Here is a 24,878-nt window from a genome sequence, read left to right on the forward strand (position 1 = left end):
ATTAAGTCCACACAGCTTTTAAAATTTGGTTCCAACCTATTTTTACTCTCCTCTCAGTCTCATCCTCCATCAGCTTTCCTTACCAGGCAGCCTGTACTTTAGGAGGAAGGAAGGAAAGGAGGGAGGAAGGGAGGGAGGAAGGGAGGGAGGGAAGGAGGGAATGGAGATTTTCTGCAATCTGAGGAACCCCAGGAAGCAACGTAAGTCTCAAACTGCTGAATTAATTTTCTTAAGATTCAATCTGATTATACCATTTCTTGGCTTAAAACCCACAGCATGCTTTCTTGTGCTAAGAAAGATCATGTCCAATTTATTTATATTTTACCTTGCTACTAAAGGCCCTTGGAGATTGGGCACTTAGCCTATCTCAGTTCCCATTAATATATTCACACTCTCTATGTGCACGGGTTACTACTCAAACTAACCCATTCTTTCCTTGCTCCACAGTGTTGCTCAACCTCTTCTTCTCTCTGACCCCCATTACCTTGCCAAATCATACTCATCTTTGAAAACTACTGCAAATGTAGCCTTACCCACGAAGACTTCCTGATCTTCAGCCAGAAGTGCATACTCCAGTCTCTGAACTCCACACTGCTAATCCTATAATATCTTGCTTTAGACCAGCGATTCTCAATCCTGGTTGCTCCTTAGAATCGGCTTCAAGGCATTTTAAAAATACTGGTAACCAGACCCTACCACTCAGGAAGTACAGCTTAAGTATTGGCATATTGTTAAAACTCCCCAGATGATTGTGATATGAAGCCAGGGTGAGAACCACTATGTAAAAGTCACTGGTGTACTTACTATCTTCTCTAATGGAACAAAAGGGCTTTGACTTATCTTTATAATCATCATATTACCAAACACACAATACTGTTCAGTAAATGATGGAAAGGGGGAAAAAAGAGAAACAGAGAAACAAAGGAAAAAAGATGACTTCACAATACTTAAAAACTCAATAACTGAACTTAAAGGAAGCCTTGTTCTCCTAAATTCCTGGAAGAAATGATGAGGGTGCTATCATTTGTATCACCTGCCTTAAAAAAAAAATTCTCCACTACAGTAAAAAACGGTAAGGCAAAATCTCATTACTAATTAAGGAGCCACTTTATCTTGGGGGAAGAGACTATTTTCCATCACTTGGAAATCATACATTTACCCCATGAGGTACTATTCTAGGAAACATGAGACTCTAAAATATCTGTTGTAGAATACATTCTAGTAATGAGATGGGGTGAGAGGGATCTCTGCCAATCAGAGGTAAGAAGAAAAGAAGGAAGTAGGAAACAAATTCTGAAAAAGAATTCTAAGGAGGTCTCTAGCTACCCATAAAATGGTGGAAGAGAGAAGAGAAACATTAGATGCAATTCAGAAAAAGAAATCATGCTCACATTTCTTAATCACAGACTAAGAGGATATAAGGAATGCAATAATAAGCCTGTAGGAATGTCAGAATAACCCTGATTAAAGACAAGACAAAATGTGTGTTTTAAAAGAGTTTTTAACTAGTGGAGAGTTAGGGAAGTTCTGAGGATTTCTGTAACCCATCTGGAATAAAGCTTCACTGAAATCATGGATTGCTATCCATTTTTCTAAATAACTGCTTTATTCAGATATAATTCACACATCATTAAATTCACCTTTTTAAAGTGTACAATTCAGTGGTTTTTAATATATTCAAAGAGTTTTGCAGCCCTCACCGCTACTTAACTTCAAAACATTTTCTTCACTCCATAAAGAAACCATATAACCTATCAGCAGTCACTCCCATCTTCCTCAAAGCTGCCGGAGGCAATCACTGTCTATTTTCTGTCTCTATATATTTGCTTATTCTGGATATTTCATGTAAGTGGATCATATAATACGTGGCCTTTTATGTCTGGCTTGTGTCACTTAGCATCATGTTTTCAATTTCATTTTTTATATTGTTAACTGATAGTCCATTGTATGGATACACTACATTATGTAGTCAATTATTTAGTAATAATTTGTTGAGGTCTTGGGGATCTTAAGATAAAAAAGACCTTGTTTTTAAGAAATCCAAAAAGTTTCAAGAAGTGAGAGATAGATAAAGAGAATAACATATCAATGGCCGACTTAAGGAACTAACGGAACATAGACTTCAGAATGGAAAATGAGGCTGGGAAAGACAGGCAGGAGCCAGACCATGAAAGGCATGAAGGGCCTGGTGCCTTGCCAAGTGATCTAGACTTGACACTCTATGCAAAAGAGAACCTCACTTCAGGAAGAGCCTTCCCACCATTTTCCTTTTTCTCATCTTCCAACACCTACAGATAAAAACCCAAACCATAAATACACACATGCCCATCTCAGCTAAATAAATTATTACTCATTCTTCAAAGCCCCCTCCAAAAAAGCATTCTCTGATCATCCTGTCAGTAAACACTCATTTTCTTTACAAGCTCTAACGGATTTTTCATATCTTTTTCATAGTATTTATCATACATTGATAAATGCTAAAACAACTGCAATTACCCCCACTGGAGTATGATCTACTTAAGGGCAAGGATAGTATCAGATATTTCTGAAATCCAAGCAGTGTAACTGTTGAATGAATACATGGAAAAATGTAATAGATTTGGTGGAAAGCAGGTCTCTCGGAGGATGCGAACACAGAAGAGCCAGTTTCAGTGAAGAGTGGTGTGAAGGTAAAAATACAGAACACTGACGGAAGAGGCACAAGCCTGGGAAGAGCACAGATGAGAGGTCACTGGCAGCCGGAAGCAGAGAAACAGATAGGGGTGATAATGGCAACTGAGCACCTGCCATGTGCCAGACAAAATACCTGTGCTTTATCACATTTAATTTTCTCAACAACCTATGAGGCAGCTATTATTAGCCTCATTTTACAGGAAAAGAAACAAGCTTGAAGAAGGAAACAAACAGTGGCAGAAGGAGGATTCTACAACCTACGTTTAATTGCAAAGGCTATGTGCATTCTTATCTGCCACATGCCACCCACCTTTATAACTCTGCTTAAGATTGCACCAGCACATATATACTGTTGCTTTTATTTCTGACGTAAAAATACAAAAGTACGTAGCTGACTAATTATATCCTGAAATCCACCAAACTAAGTCATACTGACCATGAATAAATTCCACAGTCAAACTGGTTAAAATGGACATTTGATCATTACTCTTTAAAAAGAAATATCCACAAACGTTTCCTCATCTTGCAGCCAGCAAATGAGCACTTATGTAAGGTTCCCTTTGGATATGAGTAGATGAGTAAATGTTCCAAAATTTACTAATTTAAACAACTGTCTTTATTCACTCCAAGGCTGACTCAAAATTTGTCCTGAAATTGAGCGAAGCATTTTAAACACAGCATTATAACTAAAGGCAAGGGCAAGAAAATAGTTTAAATTCAACATTATTGCAACAGATAAGAATATTATTTTTCATAATATCTGTAATTAGCAGGAACTATTTAGATGAGGATTTTTCATAACACTCTCTCACTATAGTTTATCATGAAATTTATCAATGTATACCATGTGTATTCAATGGCAATATAATTAGTAAGTGAAATACTGGTTTAGTGATACTATTGCTATGGGTATTTAACAATTACAAACAGGAAAAAAAGAAAGCTTAACTCAAAAACTTGCCTTTCTATTTAAAATAGCAAATAAAGCCTTGTGTTACAAAACAAATACATAAGCGCAAGCAAGGTTGGTGTATCATCTACTCAATAAAAAAGTGCCCCCAAATCTATGTCACTTGAAGCAAAAAAGTTGCAGCAGGCAAAAGAGCTCCTCAATTATTTCTTGCTTTTCAGAGCTAATGTAAATGACATCAAATACTTTTGGACAACTTTTACCAATTATAATTTCTATGTTGAAAAGTTTGTTTTTAAAAAACACAAAATGGTGCTAAATCTTTCAAATTACAGTCAACGGAGCTATTTCTGCCTGCCTACACTTGAGAACTCACCACATGTTCAACACTTTCTGGCAGCTAAACACAAAAAAAATACAAGGAAAAAGAGAGAGAGAGAAAGAGAGATCATCAGAAACTGCCCACATTGAAATTATCACATTGTTTTTCAAGCTTAATTTTTTTCCAAGCAGAACTATTATAATTTACTTTAACAAAAAAAGTAACTTAAAACTAATATTAATACATGCAGCATACAAAATTATTTATTCATATGTTTACAGAAAAAATGAGCATCTATAGTATAGCAATAACTTTCATGCATCTACATTCCTAAAAATAAAAAAATGCTGTTAACTCTAAATAAGAATTTGAGCATAGTTCTTAAATAACTATTTTTGTATTATTAAAACATCTACTGAAATAGCTCTATTTTAAACTTAGTGATTAAAATAATTAAACATACCACTTGTTTTGCATGCATCTATTCCTTGAAAAAATTTTCCTTAAATAACTGTAATGACTAAAAATCTCAGACATGCACAGTTTAAGAAAAAAAAGTTACTAAATCAGGCAAAACCAATACATACTTGGTTTCATCCATCACTTCTACTTCCGTAGGGGCTGTGATAGGTGCATTTGAACGTCCTGCAGTAGGGTCATCTGTGTTTAATTCTCCATTTGTAGAACTTACAACCTGCAAAAAAGAAAAAATACACATACACACAAACACACACACACACACACACACACACACAAAGTAATAGGTTATACAATGATAAACATAAAGTATTTAAATTAGAAAGTTAATATGAGGAACACAAAACAATTAGTATGCAGTTGTTCATAACTGAATATACTAATAGGTCTACATTTTATTAAAGATAAGGTCACTCATTATTTGCTTTGCAACTTACTTCCTTTTCATCTTGAAATCTGTCCTCTGGTTTTTAAGGCTAACGCAATCAGTTCCCTCTTGTGTGCCAATATCTTTTGGTACCTTGCTACATCATGAATTACTTCCTTTGGAAACTTCAATATTGTTCCTTCCAATGGATCCTTCATTTCAATCAGTAATCATGCTCAGGTCTCACTCTCATGTTGCCCATTCATTCACCCAGTTGTTCAAGCTCCAAATCCAGAAGTTACTGTGATTCCACTCTTTGATTTAAACCATCAGCGGATCCGCTTAAATCCTCCCCTGACACACACCCCAAACCTAATCGGTCCTCCCCACTCCATGACTACCAGATCTGCAGTCCAGACCACATTATCTCTTGAGTGAAGAAGAGCAAAAACCTATTATTGGTCTGCTTTTACCCGTGTCCACCTCCCATTAATGGATTGTCTACACAACAACCAAGGTGCTCCTTTTAAGATGTAAATTAGATAACACATAATTCTCTGCTTAAAGCTCTTCTAATGTCAACTTCCTGGTTTCATTTAAAATAAACATCCATACTCTTTACTCCAATTTACTAAGCCCCACAAGATCTGAATCCTGCCTACCTCTCTGATCTCATAGCACTTTCCCTTTGCTCACTAGCCTCCAACCAATGTCAAGGTTATTTCCACCTTAAGGCCTTGGCACTATCTACTCTCACTCCCTGGAATTCTCTTCTTGCTTATTGTCTGTCTTCTTACCTTTCAGATTCTCAGAGAACATCTCTAAAACAGGACTTTTCCAACATACAAGCTAGAACTTCCATGAAGACACACTCTTACATGTTATACTTCACTTTTAATTCTTTGTATAGCATTTATCCATGTTGATGCTTTTCTGATTGACTGATTGATGTGTTTCTTGATACCCACCCCCATCTCCATTAAAATTAAGCTCCATAACAGCAAGAGCCTTGTGTTGTTCCCCAAGAGATTTCCCCACTCTATCTGGCACAGAATAGGCACTCAATAAATACTTGTTGAAATAAATGAATACATGCATGCATGTATGAAATCTTAAAGCAAGATAAAAACCATAACAAAACTCCCAAATTCTCTTGGTCTTACAAAGTGACCTTACTGTCTTATCTCTTGTTTTCCTCCAAACTTCTTGAAAACTATTGTCTTAATTTCCCATTTCTATTTCTATAAAATTCTCCATTTATTCCTTAACTCCTCCCAATCTACACTCTGTCCCTACATCAGAACTCAAATAAGAGTTTATTTGAAGGTTGCCAATGATTCCTAGAAAATATGTTAATAGTCTTTGTTCAGTCTTCATTTGCCTGTACATCTCCCTATGACTTGGCACCAGCTAATAACTTTGGAGTAAGACGAATCTAGATTCAAAACCTAGTTCTACCACTTACCAGCTATGTGACCCTGGAAAGACATCTTACCTGGCTAAACCTCAGTGTTCTCAACTATGAAATTGGAAACATAAGTATCCATTTAATAAGGTTGATATCAGGATGAAATGAAATTAATATATAAAGCGCAGTGACTGGCATATAGTAAGAGTTCAACAAATGGTGGCCATCATTATTACTGTCAGTCTGACCTAAAGTGTGGCTTCAACTGTCATCTCTATGTAAAGGATTCCCTGAGCCTAACCACTCACCCACATGGCCAGTTAGCTAGACCAAGTTTGGCACCTCACTCAGTATTTCTAAAACCAAATTTATCATACTCCCTTTTAAATCTGTTACTTTCCCTATAGTTCCTATTTCTATTAAAGCCCTAGCCTCTTCCCAGACCTCCAGGCTCAAAAATCTAAGAATCATTTTTAATGCTTTCTCTATCTGATCTCTTTATAATGTAACAAGGGCCTAAGCATCAGAGTTGACAGGTGACTACTAGACTTAAGACTTCCATTTACGGAAGCCCATATTTCTAAAACTTAAGTTCTAAGAGGCTACAACACGTCAGGCACTGCTCTAGGAACTTGGAATACCATAGTAAACAAGAGAGATGAACATCCCTGCCCTTGTGGACTTAACAGTCTAGTTTGGAGAAATATGCTCTCTCTCCACCAACTCAAGAAGAATAAACAGAAATCAATCAATGTATCTAGATTAGGTCATGATTTATATATATCCTATATGGAACAAGTACTTAGAAATGCATTTGTGCCTACAGCTGAAAATATAAAACTGCCTTCATCATCTTTAGAGGCAATCCAATGGGAGGAATACTCCTATGTCTAAGTCGCCCTCTCTGCTTCTGTGGCACCTGCTTCCTCCTTTCTGTCATTCTATTGATCTCTGTGGCTCTGCGTCAATTTTTTCTCTTAAAATTCTCCCTCTTTCTGAACACATTAAAACATACTTATTTGTTGTAATTACTGAATATAATTGGGTTCTTTATTCTTAATTTTTTAAATGTCAGAGCCTCTGCAATGAACTGGAAAGGAATTAGAAAGCAGAATTCTTATCCTATACTCTTGTATTCTCCACCACCTTTAACTAGCAGAGTGTCTTGCATGTAGTGTGGATAATCGAAACAGTTCACTGAACAATTTCCATTGTTCTTTCCTTAACAATAATTATTCAATGGGTTTCTTTTCCCACTTTTGTTCAATAGCCCTAAATAGGTGGAGGGAGGCCCCTCAACTTATAGGTAGCTCCCCAAAAGTGTCTTCCCCTACTTAAGCAGCACAAATGAAAATTTGAAACTCAAGTACTCTAAATTTCCAGCAACAGTAACTATATATGCATTATAATTACAAAATCTGATTTACGTCACTTCACAGACAGTCATAAGTGACTTTAACAGTCTTTATTTTAGTGAAATGTTTCAAGTTTCATTCTTCCTGGCTGATCAGAACCAGATTAAAAGGAAGTAACATCTGACTTTATGAATTTTTTTAATGTAATTTTCCCTGGGCTTCCCAGATTCCCTAACCCTCTGAGTAAAGGCCAATATCCCAGGGTCAGAATGTGGCGACAAGAGTTCTGTGAAGCTGACCCACTTAAAAGTAGTGATGTGAGAATGTATCACAGCATTAAAATTGTTTCCACTTAAGAAAACTAGTGGTCTTTTTGCAAACAGATTTTAGAGGAAGAAACAAAGACATAATATTATAAATAATGTGTCAGTATTGGCTTATTTTTGTAAGCCAATTTTTGAAGAATGATTCCATTTAGGTGACATTTCTAGAATTATAACTCACACTAGAACATAAGAGTATCTGAAATATTAGTGTTTATCAGGCTCCTTAACGAAAGTATATCTAAAAATCACAGATGCCTTGAGGTTTGACATTTCAAAAGAAAATTCAGGGCTTTTGTTGCTGCTGTTCTTGTTCTTAAAGAAAATTTCTGTTATTCCCACTTGATAAGAAACTTAGTGCAATTCTTGTTTTAAGAGGTTTATAAAAAAGGCAACTAGGCCAAGTTTTACTGTCACTGTATCAGAGTTGAAGGGGAGGTGGTGGGGAAACAGTGTGCAGCTAAGCGTGGGAGAAAAACAATGGTCCATTTAATGACTGCCTGCCCAATCTAATTCCAAAAGAAGTCATTCTCATGGACTTGAGTACAAAGATAACACATGGTATATTTGTGATCAACCATGTCAAAAGGCCAATTAATACGGTTTCCAAATATAATTAATTCGAATTAGTTACACTACTATCTTCCTAATTTGGAGTCTTGAAGAATGGTACCAAGCGCTCGGTAGAGGCACAATATATTAATTAACCAGATCTTCATCTATCCAATAAATATATTAGAAATATTAAAATATAATCTATTTTACTTACCCACTCAGCTTTTTCTAAAAGTCATCTATAAGAAAGCACACTAGTAAATAAGATATAGTTAAAAGAGCAACTTCCAAAGAGTTTATTGGACCTGTGCTAGGGTTCACATAACTGTATGAAACCAACTTTCTAACATATTCTAAAAGCTATAGAGTTACAATTAATATTCTTGATATTCCAACTGATAATCCAAAGGCCCAGTGACATTCTCACTGACTTTCAACAAAGAGAAACCAAAACGGATTCTCAATCTAAAGTTCACTTACAGAAGTATTAAGCAGAGCACTCTATTCTTTGAGTGTTTCAGTCTTTCGAGATGTTACTGTAAATGTTACTGGCAAAGTGCTAAATTCCTTAACTTGAGATACCTGGTTTTCTTTAATTAACAATCATCTTTTGATGTTCACACTACCTGCCCTTCGTTGCAAAACTCCTATTTATCCTAGCTCCCCCCATCACCTCCTTGGAGCAGTTCTCTAAGGGTTACTTGACATGCTGCTTTCTGGGCTTGACATCCTAAAACTTCCTGCCGAATTAAACATAACTCTAAACTTTTAGGTTGTGAATATGTATTTTTAGTCGACAAAACCACAGCATTTAAAAAGTCTCCTGCCTTTTGTTTTGGGAAAAGCGAGCTCAGTTTACACTATATTCTCTTCCCTACTATAGTAGTTATTAAAATCTTTCTTTACTGCCAGAAAAAAAAAAAAGAATATCAAAACAAATGCGTAATGCTGATCTACCCCAATTATAACTAAACAAGGAATTCCCTAAACTAAATAAAAAAGATGAACTGGAAATTATTTATGTAATAAAGGCAGCAACTACTCTCCTTCCACAACCTCCCTCTCTTATTCAGACTTCAGTACCCCAGGAAACAATGAATAGAAAGATATGACTGTTCTAGTCACTCAATTCTTTTCCTTGTTAGTACCTCAGTATTCTCAAAGACTTGATAAAGAAAACTGAAACTGGTTATCTGAAACATTTTAGAAAGGTCTGCATTAACAATTAGCATGATGGAGAACTGACTCAGATATGACATCTATTACTCCTCTGACTTTTAATCACATATGTTTTCTTAACGTTTCAGGATACATTTGTCTAATTCTTTTTCTGTTATCGTCACCTGTATCTGTATTTCTGAAGTGACACTGACTAAAATATCAGACTGCTTATTACAACAATTAATGTTATTCTCACATTTCGTAATGTTATTCTGGCTGCATAACACATCTGCACCACTTGTGATTCTGTCCTTTTTCCCCAGTGTCACATTGTTCCTTAAATGCAAAGCAGAGGAGCTTTCCAAACAATCAGAAGGTATCCCATACCATGTAAAATAGTAGTGCCCTTAACAGCTGTCTTCTTCCCTCTGCTTGCCATGCCCTCTCAGCTTTTTTTGGATCAGATTTTTAGTTAGCATCGAGCTCCATGGACTGTGTTACAGTGAAAGGCTCAACACAGTGGAATTAGAGACTAGTACTATCTGCTGCCAGCGGTACATTTTAAAACCTAATTTTGGAAATCCTGATTTGCCAGGTAGAAAATATCAGAAAGGGATAACTGACCCATCCCTTTCCCTCAACCCCCATACCCAACTAAATTCTATCTTCTAATTATCTTTCAAGTCCTTTTATTTCTCTTCATCTCCACTACCCATCATCTCTCCTCAGCTGTGGACTTTTGAGAGTTGTGTCCTTGCCTTAGACTTGTCTCCCTTCAATCTAGTCTCCAGCAAAAGTAAGCTTTGTAAATACTAACCTAATCAAGTTAGTTCTCTATCTAATTCTCTTTATGGCTACCCAATACCCTCAGACCAAAGTCCAAATTTAATAACAAGACCTTTTAGGTCCTTCACGATTTGCCTCCTGCCTACCTGTCAGTCTCATTTCTCAATACGTACCAGCTTGACCAAATTGCATTTAATTCCTCAATCTGTCAGTCTCTCCTCCACAGTCTTAGGTATGTTGTTTTCTCTGCCTGGTACACTCCTTTCTTAACCCCTTCTACCTTCTTCGACTGCTAAGCCCTACTGATTATTCACTGAAAATGTGTGAAAAAATAGAATATAAATAATACCATTTTTTCCAGGAAAACTTAACCCGCTAAACCCAAGTTAGGTGCTTCTACTATATGTTCTCATAGCACCTTGTACTTTCTCCACTTATCACACTGCCTGTTTATTAGCCTTTCCCATTAACTGAAAGCTCCACGGGGACAGGCACCATATTTATTATTCTCCCTTTTATTCAAAGAACCTAGCACAGTGCCGAGCACCCAGTAGACATTTATATATATTTGCTGAATAATGAATAGCCAAGAAACTGAAAGTGCTAGGTTTAAGCTTCTCAGCCATATTTATTACCAGTGATTCTAAGGGGAGCAGGAGGGGGCATACTTGTTCCCCTAAGAGCTTTTCCAAAACACATAAAAGCCAAGAACAGATTCAAAATAAACTCTTTAAGGCATGTGAGTATTATTCTTAGCCTCTTAAGTGGGAAAAATGTATCAAATGTATAGCATTATCCTTCTGGTTAGTAAATTAACATGATTTCACTAAAGATACAGAATAAAATTAGATAAATCCCATTTCACAATGCATTCGTTTGGCTGTATCTCTATACTTCACTTCTCAGAGATGGATAAAAATACTAGTCAAGTTTCTTAATTTGCAAAAGTAATAGATTATTCTACTATTTAGTACTTCCTAAGCCCCAGCCTCTATGCTAAATACTTTTTTTTAAAATTCTCACAACAAAACCATGAGGTAGAGCTATTATTATCTCCATGTCACTGATGAATAATCTAAGGTACAGAATTTGAACTTATGCTTATGCTGCTCACCACAATTAAATCAACTTGGTAACCTATATGTCTGATCTGTAATAATATACATAATAATTGTGAAAAGATAAGGAGTTTAAATGTAGACTCCAACGTGCAGTTCCTATTAAAAGAACATGTGAAATAATGAGTATCTGAGGATTTTTCTGTAGGTCCAGTCAGCTGGCATACATTTTATTAACAGATACCAACCTACTTATTTTGGAAATGTCTTTCCTGAGAAACCATTTGATGGTATGTCCTTAGTATTTGTTGAGGATAATTTTATCAATTGCCATTTAAAGTCTTTATATTTCTTGCAAAGCTAATACTTGAAACATTGTTCAACAGGTGGTTTAAGAACCATAGAACAAAGAACCTCAAGGCAAATTTTACTCATACTTTTGTATTAGTAAAAAGATTTTTCTCTTTATCAGATAATGAGAATGAAAGAACACATTGTTTTCCTTTCTTCCTTCATTCAAAGTCAAATATAGTATTCAATTATCGTAATAATCATATTAGCTCAGATTTAAGGCACTTTTATTTCCACTATTATTAATTTTTAAATTACAATTTCATTAGTCCAATTATACCAGTGTCATATTATAACTTTTCAAATTTTGAAAGTGGGTAGGATAAAAATTATAAATAAATTCAACATTTTGGAGTGGGGCAAGATTCAGGCATGATCTTACTTAGGCTGCTAGCAAATTCTACATGACAGTAAAACTACCTTAATGTTCATCACATCAAGTTAGTTAATTCAGGAAGTAAATGAAAAATAATATAAAATTTTTTGTCTTACTTATGTATTACCAGAATTCTAGTAAGTAAACTGATCACTTACAGAATATTAGAATGAAGCCAGATGTAATCTCTACAAGGCAGAAAAGTTTTAAAGAGATGATGAGAGATGAGCAGAGTTGAAATATATCTTTGTGAACATGTGAAAAAATAGAACAAAGTTTTTGAGTGATGAGCCAATAATCAAACTCATTCACCCTTTGATAGTCCAAAGAGATCCCATGAGCCATCTTTGGGAATTCCACAAAGTAAGAAAAAACTAAAGACAAATTTGTGGTAATGGTACAGAAGTGGTAGGAGAGCTTTCTAATAGTGTCTTAATTATTACAGATTTCCCTGAACACTGAGCAAGACACCTGCTATAAAAACATACAACACTTAGAAACACGTAAACGTATACAGATACATACACAATCCAGTTTGTGTTTATGGGAATTAAACATAATTTTCTCAATTAAATTTCCAGTGATATGAATTTGGGTCACAAAAAATTTTACAATTCAGGCACCCTTGCCTCTGAATCCCTCACTCTAGACTCTGACAGCGCTATTCAAATACTTCTGGTACACACATGACAAAGTTCCATAGACTACGAAGTTCTTTAAAAAAATGTGGTTTCACAATTTAAACTACCTCTAAAAGTTAAAGATGGGAAAAACATGATAACTAGTAAGAACTGATCTTTTAGAATTCAAATCAATAAAGAATAAAACCCAAGCACAGATTCAGATTACATATGTGTGTGTGTGTGTATGCATGTATATGTATATATACATACTAAGAAAAATGCAGATTTGGTAAAAACATAATAGAAAATTGTTCAAGTGGAAATATGTGGAAGAAAAAAAATCAAATCTAGGTTCTAGATTGAAATGGATTGAGATAACATTTATCATCTCAATTACTTTAAACCAGCATTCAGATTACCTTAAACTGACATTTTTAAAAGAACTAAGAGACTCAGTAATCTTTTTCTAATTTTATAATACATACAAAAGGTTAAAATTTAGGGGGGCATGTGAGGGCAGAATATAGTAGCTATCTCTAAATATACTGAAAAGGGGGAAAAAAGGAACACGTCAAAAAGAATAAGGGACAGCTTTAAATTTTTGTAAATATCCAGAAAATTGAGGGAAATATTTAATAAATACTTGTCCTTGAAATTATTTTCTCCATGTGCTATTTTCTCCAAGTACAAACAAAATATATCATGATAAAATTAGGGTCATGTTTATTTGACCAATTAATCAGAAAGTACATTCTAAGGACTGAGGATGAAAAAGTTAGATATCTACTTAACTAGTTTGAAGGAGGCAAAATCAATGAAAGGAAAAAGATATAAAAAATGTTCTCTTACTTAAAGCATGAAAAAAGACTGAGCTTATTATTGGAAAATCAAGTTTAACACATATTTCAAGTAATACATTTTGTTTTTCTAACCTATTGTGAGTACAACTTACTTAAATACTGTGGCATATGCTTGCAAAAATGAACAAAGGCAAAATCTTAGTATCCCTGGTGGTCTTGCTAGACCATGTTAATTCTGCTTTTTGGTTAAATACAAAGGAATAGAATTATGGAGGTTCAGCAACAAGTTTTTCATTAGGATATGAAGTCATGCCATGAGTTCCAAAAAGGGTTAGTTGTATAAATTTGGGAAATAATCACTCATGCAAAAATCAGAAAATACCTGTACCGAGCCACCATGTCTGTCTGCTGCAAGGTGAGCTCTCAAATGATGGGGATTTGCCTGCTGGGAGTCCCAAGCTGCCCTGTGGTCTGCCGACTGCCATTTATTTAATGCATGTGGCATGCATGGAAGAAGAGAAACCCAAAATGTTAAACATCTCATCCTTATAATATAGAAAACAAACGTATAAAAGGAAATTTAAAATACCCTTACTATTCTGAGTCACAAATGCAGTTATCTTTGCATATTGAACATGGAGAGATTTCAGTTAAAATGCTACAATAATGTAATGATTAACCACAAAAATAAAATAGAATCACAGAATTTTAGAAGTGAAAGGACTTTAGATATCACAGACTCCACTCGCTAACTTTATAAAGTTAACAAAAATTAGAGAGGTAAAAATGACGTGGTCAAGAAAGTACTCCAAATAAACCATGAAATGTTTTAAAAAGGCATCCACTATATTTTCTTACAGTAGAGGTCCCCATTAGTTTTCTAATGAGGAACTACTTCTAGCAAGGTGAATAAAAAGATAGTACTCAAATAGCCATACTTAAGGTCCCAGAAAACTTTTCTCTTCTTCCTTAGTACCCTGTTTCTGATTGTGAGGATAATACAAGAAAACAGAAAAATTCTTCGAAAAGCGAGAAGTGCTATATAGAATACCAAGAGGATATGGTAAACAATTTTTTTAAGTGACAGTCTTACATATATGAATCTCTTTGCCTCCTTGATCTTTTTATCTGGTTCAAATTAAGAAACCCATTTCCATGAAATAGGCTGATAATTCTTGAAGCTTTTAGATGACTTGGCAAACTTGTATGGCAATAACCACAAACTAATAATAATCTAGTAACAGAATTAGGAGTAACTGCTTAATAGGGGTCAATTTCTATGTTTCAGGAAAATGTGGACAGCACTAATAAGAAGAGGGGGAAGCTTTACAATATTTAAGTTTCTATTACATGTTTGGTTCTGCATTAGCTGCTTTATATGTGTTATCTCATTTTTGAGATAGATAGTATCACCCTCATTTTACTGATGAAGACATTGAAACATTAAATACTTCTCTAAGGTCATAGAGGTAGCACAGAGCACACAAAGGATTCAAACTGAGAGGCTACTGCTCTTCCAATATTACTACCTAGCTCCTTATCACAATTACATTATGTTCTAAAGACTTCAGGGCTCTTTTCTTTCTTTTTCAACCAAAGTAAGGAAAATCTTGCCACGAAGTGCCAAGTACACTGGGCTATACGGAGCCTAAGCATATCAGGAGCCAGAGTAACCCTTTAGGGGAAGAGATGTTGAAATCAAGTGGACACAAAGAATAAATGTTCTGGCACTAAACTTCCTAAATTAAACTGTACAATGAAAAACTACATTCTGTGGCATGAAATATGTCATCAAAACAATTATGACAGTTCTATAATATCTTTTCATTAAATCCTCCAAATTTATCACCAGAATTTGGCAGATTTGTAGGGTTAAAGTGAAATAAATTAGACAAGACCAAATCTTAACAAGATGAAAGAATGAAAATCATACTAAAAGAGAGACAAAGATCTAAAGGTTGCCTAGGACAGCAGGCAACATTTGGGAACCATGGACCTTTTAAGAAGACAGTAAGAGCTATGCAACCTCGCCTCAGGATAAACATTTGCATGCACCCAACATTTTCTGTAAAATTTCCAGATTCCCTGAACTTCAACCATTGACTCTAAGTTACAATTGTTTATCTGGGGACATTACAAAGGTTTCAGACATTTAAAGAATTAACCTTTCTTCTTTTGGGATTGTGAACTATGGGTTTATCACACAACTTAAGCTGTTTACTGCATCACAGATAGTTAAGAAATTTTTTCTAGATATACAATGTTTCTATCATGGTAAGAATCTGCATGTCCTGGTTTCAAATTCAATATATAAGCTATCCTAAAGGATTTCCTGAGAAGAAAACGGACTCCTTACGTTTAGTGCAATAAGTACTACATCAACAAAATATGGTTCCCACCCTCAGTGAGCTGGCAATCGAGCTAGCAAGATATATCTGAAACATGTAGAAAGTTAAACTTTAAAACATTTAAATTTATTTCAACAAAAATTTAATTCAACAATAAAAGAAGAGTTTCACTTATTACAATACCTAACAGCTCAAGTGGAGATCTTCACAGAACATGAATTACTGATCTTCTTCCACGTACATTTGAGAAATTAACTGATTTATAAAACACAAACTCCAAGTTTTGATTTCTCCCATTTCTTTCTATATACAGCATCTTATCAGAGTACTCAAGCTATCAACAAGTTGTAATTTATATTGGAAGTAATTTATATATAAGACCCTTTACTGTCCCAATTTTTCTAAGGTGAAATTATAAAACTAATCTTTTTAAATTCTCTATACTTTAAAGCATAATGTTGTTAAATATTTCTTAAATGCAGCATTTTATTTGGCTATTATTTTTAATAAGTTGTGTTTTTTCTTTGATTTCATTTCTTATTTAACCCTCACCTGAACCCTGATGGGATACAAAAAGGATAACACACTATCCTTCTCCAAAAAGGGTTATAACCCAAAATTCTAAAGGCCCTGTTTAACTCAGGGTGACAGCAAAAATTTTTACGTCCAAAGGATTCAATAAAGCTTCCTTATACAAAAATGAGAAGAGTGAAAACGTTGCTCAAAAATTTCAACAGCTTCCAATATACCTTATCCAGGAAATACAAACTCTTCAATGAATCTTCTATGCCTTGTCTTGAACCTACTCTCTGCTCCAAGCCAACTGCTTATTTCTCCTCAAACATATTCTACATTTTTAAACTTCTGCTTTATATTTTTTACTGTTCACTCTCCCCAAAATGCTCTTATCCCTTCACCTGCCTTTAAAAATTCCATTCATTCTTCAGGCTCATCTCAAAAGCCACCTTCGCCATCAAATCTTTATAGATCCTACATATTCCAATGATCCTCCTTGGCACTTTATTAATGTATTTCCTATGGTAGAGTTTATTCTGCATTGTAATGTAGTTATTTGTGAATTTATTGTAATAATGATAACAGTAATACCAGCCACAAGAGTTGAGACTTAATGAAAGCTTACCATATGCTAGGAATTAAATGCACTATTTTTATTTTATAGATGAGAACTGAGGCTTTGAGTGAATGAGTAATCTGCCCAGGGTCAAGCCATATCCAGGTACGACTGATTCCAGAGGCTGAGAGAGGTCTTAGCCACTGATTACAAAATCATTTCTTACAGGTTATATGTTTTCCTTACTTCGGAATTTCTACAATGTGGAGAATAGTAGCTTTCAAATAACAGGAACTCAGTAAATAATTTAGTACACTAAACTAGACTATAGTTAGAAAGACCAACTGCTATTACAATTCATTCCAACAGGGTATCCAGATACTTCCATTCTAACAGAATATCAAACATTGCTCAAAGTTTATTATACTAACTTATACTACTAATTAGGATTTATGATTAAACATTTTTAATGTGAACATTAGGGGAAAGAATCTAGCTATTGAAAATATATGCATTTTCTATCCTTAATATGTGTGTATACAGTCTGCTTTATAAAAGAAAAAAATATGCATTTCAACCCTTCAATACGTATATACAAGTATGTATACACACACATGCACACGCAAATGCATACACATATAAAGCTGTCATCTGCGCATGATAAAACACCAAATATATTTATAAACTGTGAGAAGGTAATACAGAAGCAAATTAAGACATTTCATATCTAAAAGGGCAGCAAACCTGATTTTTGGATTGTTGTATCTTATCTCTGTGTTGATGTGCTTCTCTGTTTGATGACAGAGCAGGATCTTGCTGAACTGCACCCACTGGAGTAGGCTACAATACAATAACAATTAGAATCAATGCATTCTATTTCAGAACTCTTATTTAAAATTATTTAGCTACTTAACATATTCAAGGAAAAAAAATAAAACACACTGTTAAATAAAGTAAGGCCTTAAGAAAAGATACTTTTCCTAAAATATGTTGTTAAATACAACAAAGAGATCATAGCTACTTTTTAAAGTATTTTCAAAATATTTAAATACTTTATCAAGTATTTAGTTTTATATCAACAAAAGACCTTCTAATACTGTCATTACTTTTAGGTTACTTTTTCATAGCAAAAAATGAAAGTGTATTTGTTTATGTTTCTCATTTCCAAAGCCAATATATAAACAGAAAAAATTATTTTTAGAAAATTAAGGGAATAATTTTTTAAGTAAGCTAATAAAATTGCTTACTGTCAATATTTTAGCTCAGAAGAGGCTTATATAAAATTAAAATTTTCAAATATAATTCAAAACTTCATATAAATACTTTAATCAAAGTATATTCAGATTTGCATTTTAGATACCATATACATTCAAATCACTTTGGAGTTAAGAAAAATACAGATTAAATGCTTAAGTAAGTCAGTTGTTCAAAAATACTTGAATCTGAGAGTTCAGCAGTTCCAAATTTGGAAAACAATTTGCTAACAGTGAGCCATAATTATAGAAAATTTTGTAAGGCATTCTTACTTATTTAAAAAAAAAAGACTAGTGAGAATACATATTTGATTTTCTGGAAGTCACCACTTCAAAGAAAGAATTTAATGATAACTTCATTTAAGTAATGACACCCATCCCACAGTTATGATCAAGACAATTTTTTTTAAACTATGAAAACTTGGTACAGTTTTAAAAACCTAAACATGCTCCAATATGTATCAGTCTATTCCAAGATAACCTAAAACTGCTAGAATAATTAATACATATTTTAAAATTACAAATGTTTTGAAAGATGACTAAAGGAAAAAAACTCGCTGAAAAAAACTAGCTGATCTTTTAAAAGTTATCACTAGAATATTATATTTTTAAAAAGTATATTTGACATTAAGAACTAAATCAGAAGTAAAACGTTCAAAATAACTCATTACTCTAAAAAGTAGACTCCGAATGTAAGGTTTTTACAAAATTCAAAGAATAATTTTTATATTATGCTACCTGAAACGTCCATAAAAAAGAAATAAAATGAACCCGTTAAACATTATTTATTCTCAATCTTAAAATGTATATGGAACCACAAAAGACCCTGAAATGCCAAGACAATCTTGAGAAAAAAAGAACAAAGCTGGAGGTATCACACTCCCTGATTTCAGACTATACTACAAAGCTACAGTAATCAAATCAGCATGGTACTGGCACAACAACAGACACATACGTCAATGGAGTAGAATAGACAGCCCAGAAATAAACCCACACACTTGTGGTCAATTAATCTATGAAAGAGGAGGCAAGAATATACAGTGAAGAAAAGACAGTCTCTTCAATAAGTGGTGATGGGAAAACTGGACAGCTACATGTAAATGAATGAGATTAGAACATTTCCTAACACCATATACAAAAATAAACTCAAAATGGATTAAAGACCTTTATCTATGAAACCATAAAATTCCTAGAAGAGAACATAAGCAGAACACTCTTTGACATAAACTGCAGCAATATTTTTTAGATCTGTCTCTTAAGGCAGAGAAACAAAAGCAAAAATAAACAAATGGGACCTAATTAAACTTAAAAGCTTTTGCACAGCAAAGAAAACCATCAACAAAATGAAAAGACAACCTACTGAATGGGAAAAAATATTTGCAAATGATATAACCTACAAGAGGTTAATATCCAAAATTTATAAACAGCTCATACAATACCCAAAAAAACAAAGGACCCAATTAAAAAATGGGCAGACAACCTGGATAACTATTTTTCCAAAGAAAACATACAGATGGCTAACAGTTACATTAAAAAATGCTCAACACTGCGAGTCATCGGAGAAATGCAAATCAAAACCATAATGAGATATCACCTCACATTTGTCAGAATGGCCATTATAAAAAAGACAAGACATAACAAGGGTTGGTGAGGATATGGAAAAAATGGAACCCTTGTGCATTATTGGTGGGAATTCAAATTGGTGCAGCCACTATGGTAAACAGTATGGAGATTCCTCAAAAAACTAAAAGCAGAACTACCATATGATCCAGCAATTCCACTGCTGGGTATATATCCAAGAAAATGAAAACACTAATGCACTCCAATGTTCATAACAGCATTATTCACAATAGCCAAAATATTGAAGATATGGAAGCAAACTAAGTGCCCAACAGATGAATGGATAAAGAAGATACAGAGATGATACAGATATAGATATGGATATACACACACACACACACACATATATGAATATTACTCAGCCATAAAAAAAAGAATGAAATTCTGCTATCTGCAACAATGTGGATGGACCTAGAGTACTATGCTTAGTGAAATAAGCCAGACAGAGAAAGACAAATACTCTGTTATCACTGATATGTAGAATCTAAAAACTAAAACAACCAAATGTATATAACAAAATAGGAACAGACTTACACATATAGAGAACAAACTAGTGGTTACCAGTGAGGAGAAAGAAGAGGGGAGGGGCAAGACAGGAGTATGGGATTAAGAGACAAACTACTATGTATGAAATAAATCAACAATAAGGATATACTGTACAGTGCAGAAAAATATAGCTATTATTTTGTAATAACTTTAAATGGAGTATAATCTATAAAAATATTGAATCACTATGTTGTACACCTAAAACTAATATAATATTGTAAATCAACTGTACTTCAAAATAAAAAATTATTTGTTCTCAACTCTTTTTAAATAAAGGATCTGTACTATGAAAAAGAAGGTTAAATACTACAAATAATCTTTTATTTTTATTATATAGCCTAGAGTACTCACCAACTGCTTACCAATCCAGTCATATTCATAATCAAACATATACCCTTTTCGATCAAACAAGTCAGTAAAAAGTTTTCTTAGGTAGTCATAGTCTGGTTTTTCAAAAAAATCTAGCCTTCTTACATAACGAAGATATGTTGCCATTTCTTCTGGAACGGAAATAAAAATTTTCTCATTAAACTTTTCTAATACTCATTAATAATAAAATTATAAATATCTAAAAGCACAGGGTATTATAAAAACATAAAAAGTAACAAAATTCTACTAAAATTTAAAATATTACGAACTTAATAACAATGAAATTAAAAGGGGGAAAGAAGGGAAGAAAGGAAATAGGGACAAAAGATAAATCAGAGATTTAACAAACATTATTTTTGTTTCAATTCATTAGGAAAGGCTAAAATTTTTATTTTACATTATTTTTAATAGAAACCTTGGACAGTATTCAAGGTTGAAATAGAAACTTAATAATGCATATTTATTTAATCACAAAACACAATACTAAGCTCAAATTTTTAAAAATTATTTTAAATACTGATAGGAATTGATTTATACATGAAAGCATTTGCACTACCTTGCTGGATTTCCTTTAGAATCAGTGACACTAAATGACCAATAGAAGATTCAAATTCTTAACCTTGGCTAAATGGTATTCTAATCAACTGGCCTAGCAACATAAAGCTAAAACAGATTCAGGAAGACAGTTTAATTCTTCTCTTAATTTCTGGTCATAAATGTAACAATTATTTTGTAATACATAAACCTTTGCATGCTATTATAATTCCCAAATATATTAGAGATGTATTTTTTTAAAGGTCATATTTTCCAGAAGTAAAAGAAAGAAAAAGCCATAAAAATCAATATGCAAAATGGTCAGCAATTAGTAAAACAGTGTTTAACCATCAGAGCACATAAAAGCACTATCATAAGAGATGGTAGGTTACACCTAACTGCTTTTTTGATCCAATTGGTTCATGGAAGCTAATAAGAAAAGGATCACCCATAGCCTAACAGGCATGAAAGTAGCATCCAGTGACCCAGTCACATGGTGACTCTCCCACTATTCCACTTTCTAGCTAATCACCTGGCTAATTACTTTGGCACCCCCATTTTTCCTGCAGAAATTTGTATAAGCTTCTTAATAAGGTATAGCCAATCTGCCTACACCTAAACTGTTAGTACTATCAACCGATTTTTTCTTTTAATCTTCCAGTTCTATATGTTATAGCAAGAAAGCAAAATACATAATTAAAGTTTACTGTCAATGAATAATAAAAGCAAACTTGAAAAAGGGCTACCTGAGATTATGCTGCTGATACTATTACAATAATAATGCCAGCACTGTACAGGAGAACCTGTAAATACTGAAGTGAGATATAAGCTCCATCTTCTATCTTCAAGTTTAGTTCTCATTTAACGTTATTGCATAAATCAAAACAGGTATTTTAACACATTAGGGACACATTATTCTTATCCCTTAATTGATTTAGGAATCTTAAGTAAATTTTTGTTGATTTCACGTGAGTTGCCAAAAATCTACATGAGAGCAAATCTATCTTCATAAAGCTCCCCAATACAAAATTAGCCTAAAAGTAGTAAGGTTAGTAAGATTTTACTGTACTTGGAAAACCAGACTAAATCATACATCACATACCTCCTTTGAGCTTGACATTGAGACTCAAATGACTAATATTGGATACCAAAACTTTAGTTAGTATTTCTAAGCAAATATTTCAACTTATTAAAAGTATGCTATTGAAGAAAATATTACTTTAGCTGGTACTGGTCAACACTATTAAAAGATGAATTTTCTTCCATTAATACCATTTTACAAAAGTGCGTATACACATTGCCCTGTGGTCTGTGTATCAAATGCTGACATCTTTTTTTTCCTTTTTAAAATTTATTTATTTATTTATTTATTTTTGGCTGCGTTGGGTCTTCGTTGCTTCATGCAGGCCCTCTCTAGCTGTGGTGAGCAGGGGCCACTCGTTGTGGTGCACGGGCTTCTCATTGCAGCGGCCTCTCTCGCTGTGGAGGATGGGCTCTAGGTGCACGGGCTTCAGCAGTTGTGGCTCGCAGGCTCCAGAGCTCAGGCTCAGTAGTTGTGGTGCATGGGCCTAGCTGCTCCACAGCATGTGAGATCTTCCCAGACCAGGGATCAAACCCATGCCCCCTGCATTGGCAGGTGGACTCCCAACCACTGTGCCACCAGGGAAGTCCTGCTGACATCTTTTGAATCATATTTTTTAAGCATGAAAAAAGTACTTATCAACTTAAGCAATGAAAATGAACAGTTCTAGTTTTCTGTGTATAATAAGCACATGTATCAAGCAGCATTATTCATTACCTGGAAAATTTTCACATAACACTTCTATTGGTGTGGCTCGTTTTGTATCTCCAATTTTCTGATACCTCTCTTTTAATGTGTCAGCCTAAAACAGAAAGAAAAAGAATCTTGAGACGTAATTTTAAAATTAAATACGTGGAAGAGAGTATCTTAATATATTAACAATTTATGAAATTCAATAAGGAAACACAAATACAATTACCTTTAAACCTTGCCAAGGAAGACTGCCTCTCAGAAAATACATGAACATATGACCTAAAGCTTCTAAGTCATCTCTTCTACTTTGTTCTGGAATATAAGAGAAACATAAATTTCATTTTCCTTTCCCAGTTTAGGATGCAAGAATGGAGAAATGATTCTTTCCTTTTATGTAAATTAATTCCCCAAAGCTCAGCGTATAAATATAAAATACCAATCTGGTACTTACGAGAGAGAAAAATCATGTTTAAACAATAATGTTTTACATTAAAATTATCATGCATCTTTAAAACATGTCACTATGATTTTTTTAGATACTACTGGAGATTTATTTCTTTCCTTAAATATCTATTCATAGAACTATAAGGCAAGGAGGAAAGGGTTCCATGATCAAAAAGAGAATCACCGTGTACTACAGCTCCATCTTAAAAGATTCAGAATGTAACATATTAAACGTTTTTTTTTTTTTTTTTTTTTTTTTTGCGGTATGTGGGCCTCTCACTGTTGTGGCCTCTCCCGTTGCGGAGCACAGGCTCCGGACACGCAGGCTCAATGGCCATGGCTCATGGGCCAAGCCGCTCCGCGGCATGTGGGATCCTCCCAGACCGGGGCACGAACCCGTGTCCCCTGCATCGGCAGGCGGACTCTCAACCACTGCGCCACCAGGGAAGCCCCATATTAAACGTTTTGAAAATACCTAGAGCTAAAAATGTTTAACTTTAGGTCTCCATTTCCTAAACTTATATGAGCACAAAAATTCCACCCCACATACTCTCTATTTATATCAAATACAATTAGTATATTGTGTAACGTACTTTTAAAAGCACTGTGTTTGACACACTCCAACAGTAATAACTCCTCTGACAGCACCAAAAATATGCTGCCAGAACAAATTGCCATTTTCAAGTTGCTATTGTTGTTCTAGTAACAAAATGTTGTATAGCATATAACTGAATGATAATCACAGACCAAGACTCAGGGAGGTACTTATAAATATTTGCTGAGTGAATCTTTTTTCAATTTTTTGTCACTTAAGTTAAATATTTAAGTTTTCTTAGTATTTTAAAATAATACAAAAATGCTGACTAACAATAAGAGGAGAAAATAATACTTTAATATGGGGATGTTCATGTGCAAGTTGTTTCATCCAAATGAATACTCATACTACCCAAGCAGTACTAAATACTTTAGAAAAAGCACACTTTTCAAAGGATGGAACCGAACTAGAGTAAAAGGGTCAAAAAAGGTTTTAATTTTTACTATGTAATCTTACAACATTCTATAATTGTCTTCTGTAACACTTGCTACAGTTTTAATATATATGTTTGTGTTTTTATTTAATCAACATCTATCCTCCCATCTGACAACATCATAGGAGAGCAGATATCTCTTTGGCTCAATAGCCTCAGGGCCTAGTGTAATGGCTGCCACAGAGCAGGCACTCAACGCATACTACTTAAATATATAAATGACTATTTTAAAACATATAAAATTAGATTAGAATATATCTCTTTTCTATAAGCATAGGGAAATATCTAGAAAAATATGCATCAAATCATTAGTAATTAGGGGTATGAGACTGGAGGACTAGACAG

The 24,878-nt window shown here is 34.0% G+C and overlaps 1 protein-coding gene across 6 annotated transcripts in view; it reads right to left on the reverse strand.

Moving 5' to 3' along the window:
• Nucleotides 1-24,878, reverse strand: part of CSNK1G3 (casein kinase 1 gamma 3) — a gene marked incomplete at both ends in the record, with an annotated part of 88,882 nt that overhangs the window by 6,353 nt on the left and 57,651 nt on the right. Inside the window, 7 exons of one of the 6 annotated variants that reach the window (XM_079703419.1) lie at nucleotides 3,960-3,983; nucleotides 4,493-4,599; nucleotides 13,928-14,023; nucleotides 17,710-17,805; nucleotides 20,736-20,881; nucleotides 23,086-23,170; nucleotides 23,288-23,373. In XM_079703419.1, coding sequence (XP_079559545.1) covers nucleotides 3,960-3,983; nucleotides 4,493-4,599; nucleotides 13,928-14,023; nucleotides 17,710-17,805; nucleotides 20,736-20,881; nucleotides 23,086-23,170; nucleotides 23,288-23,373 — 640 coding nt within the window. Of the gene's footprint in view, nucleotides 1-3,959; nucleotides 3,984-4,492; nucleotides 4,600-13,927; nucleotides 14,024-17,709; nucleotides 17,806-20,735; nucleotides 20,885-23,085; nucleotides 23,171-23,287; nucleotides 23,374-24,878 lie in introns of all 6 variants that reach the window. The other 5 variants (XM_079703421.1, XM_079703422.1, XM_079703420.1 and 2 more) reach the window with 5 other exon arrangements.

This window comes from Hyperoodon ampullatus (assembly GCF_949752795.1).
Source record: "Hyperoodon ampullatus genome assembly, chromosome: 4".
Classification (NCBI taxonomy): Eukaryota; Metazoa; Chordata; class Mammalia; order Artiodactyla; family Ziphiidae; genus Hyperoodon; species Hyperoodon ampullatus.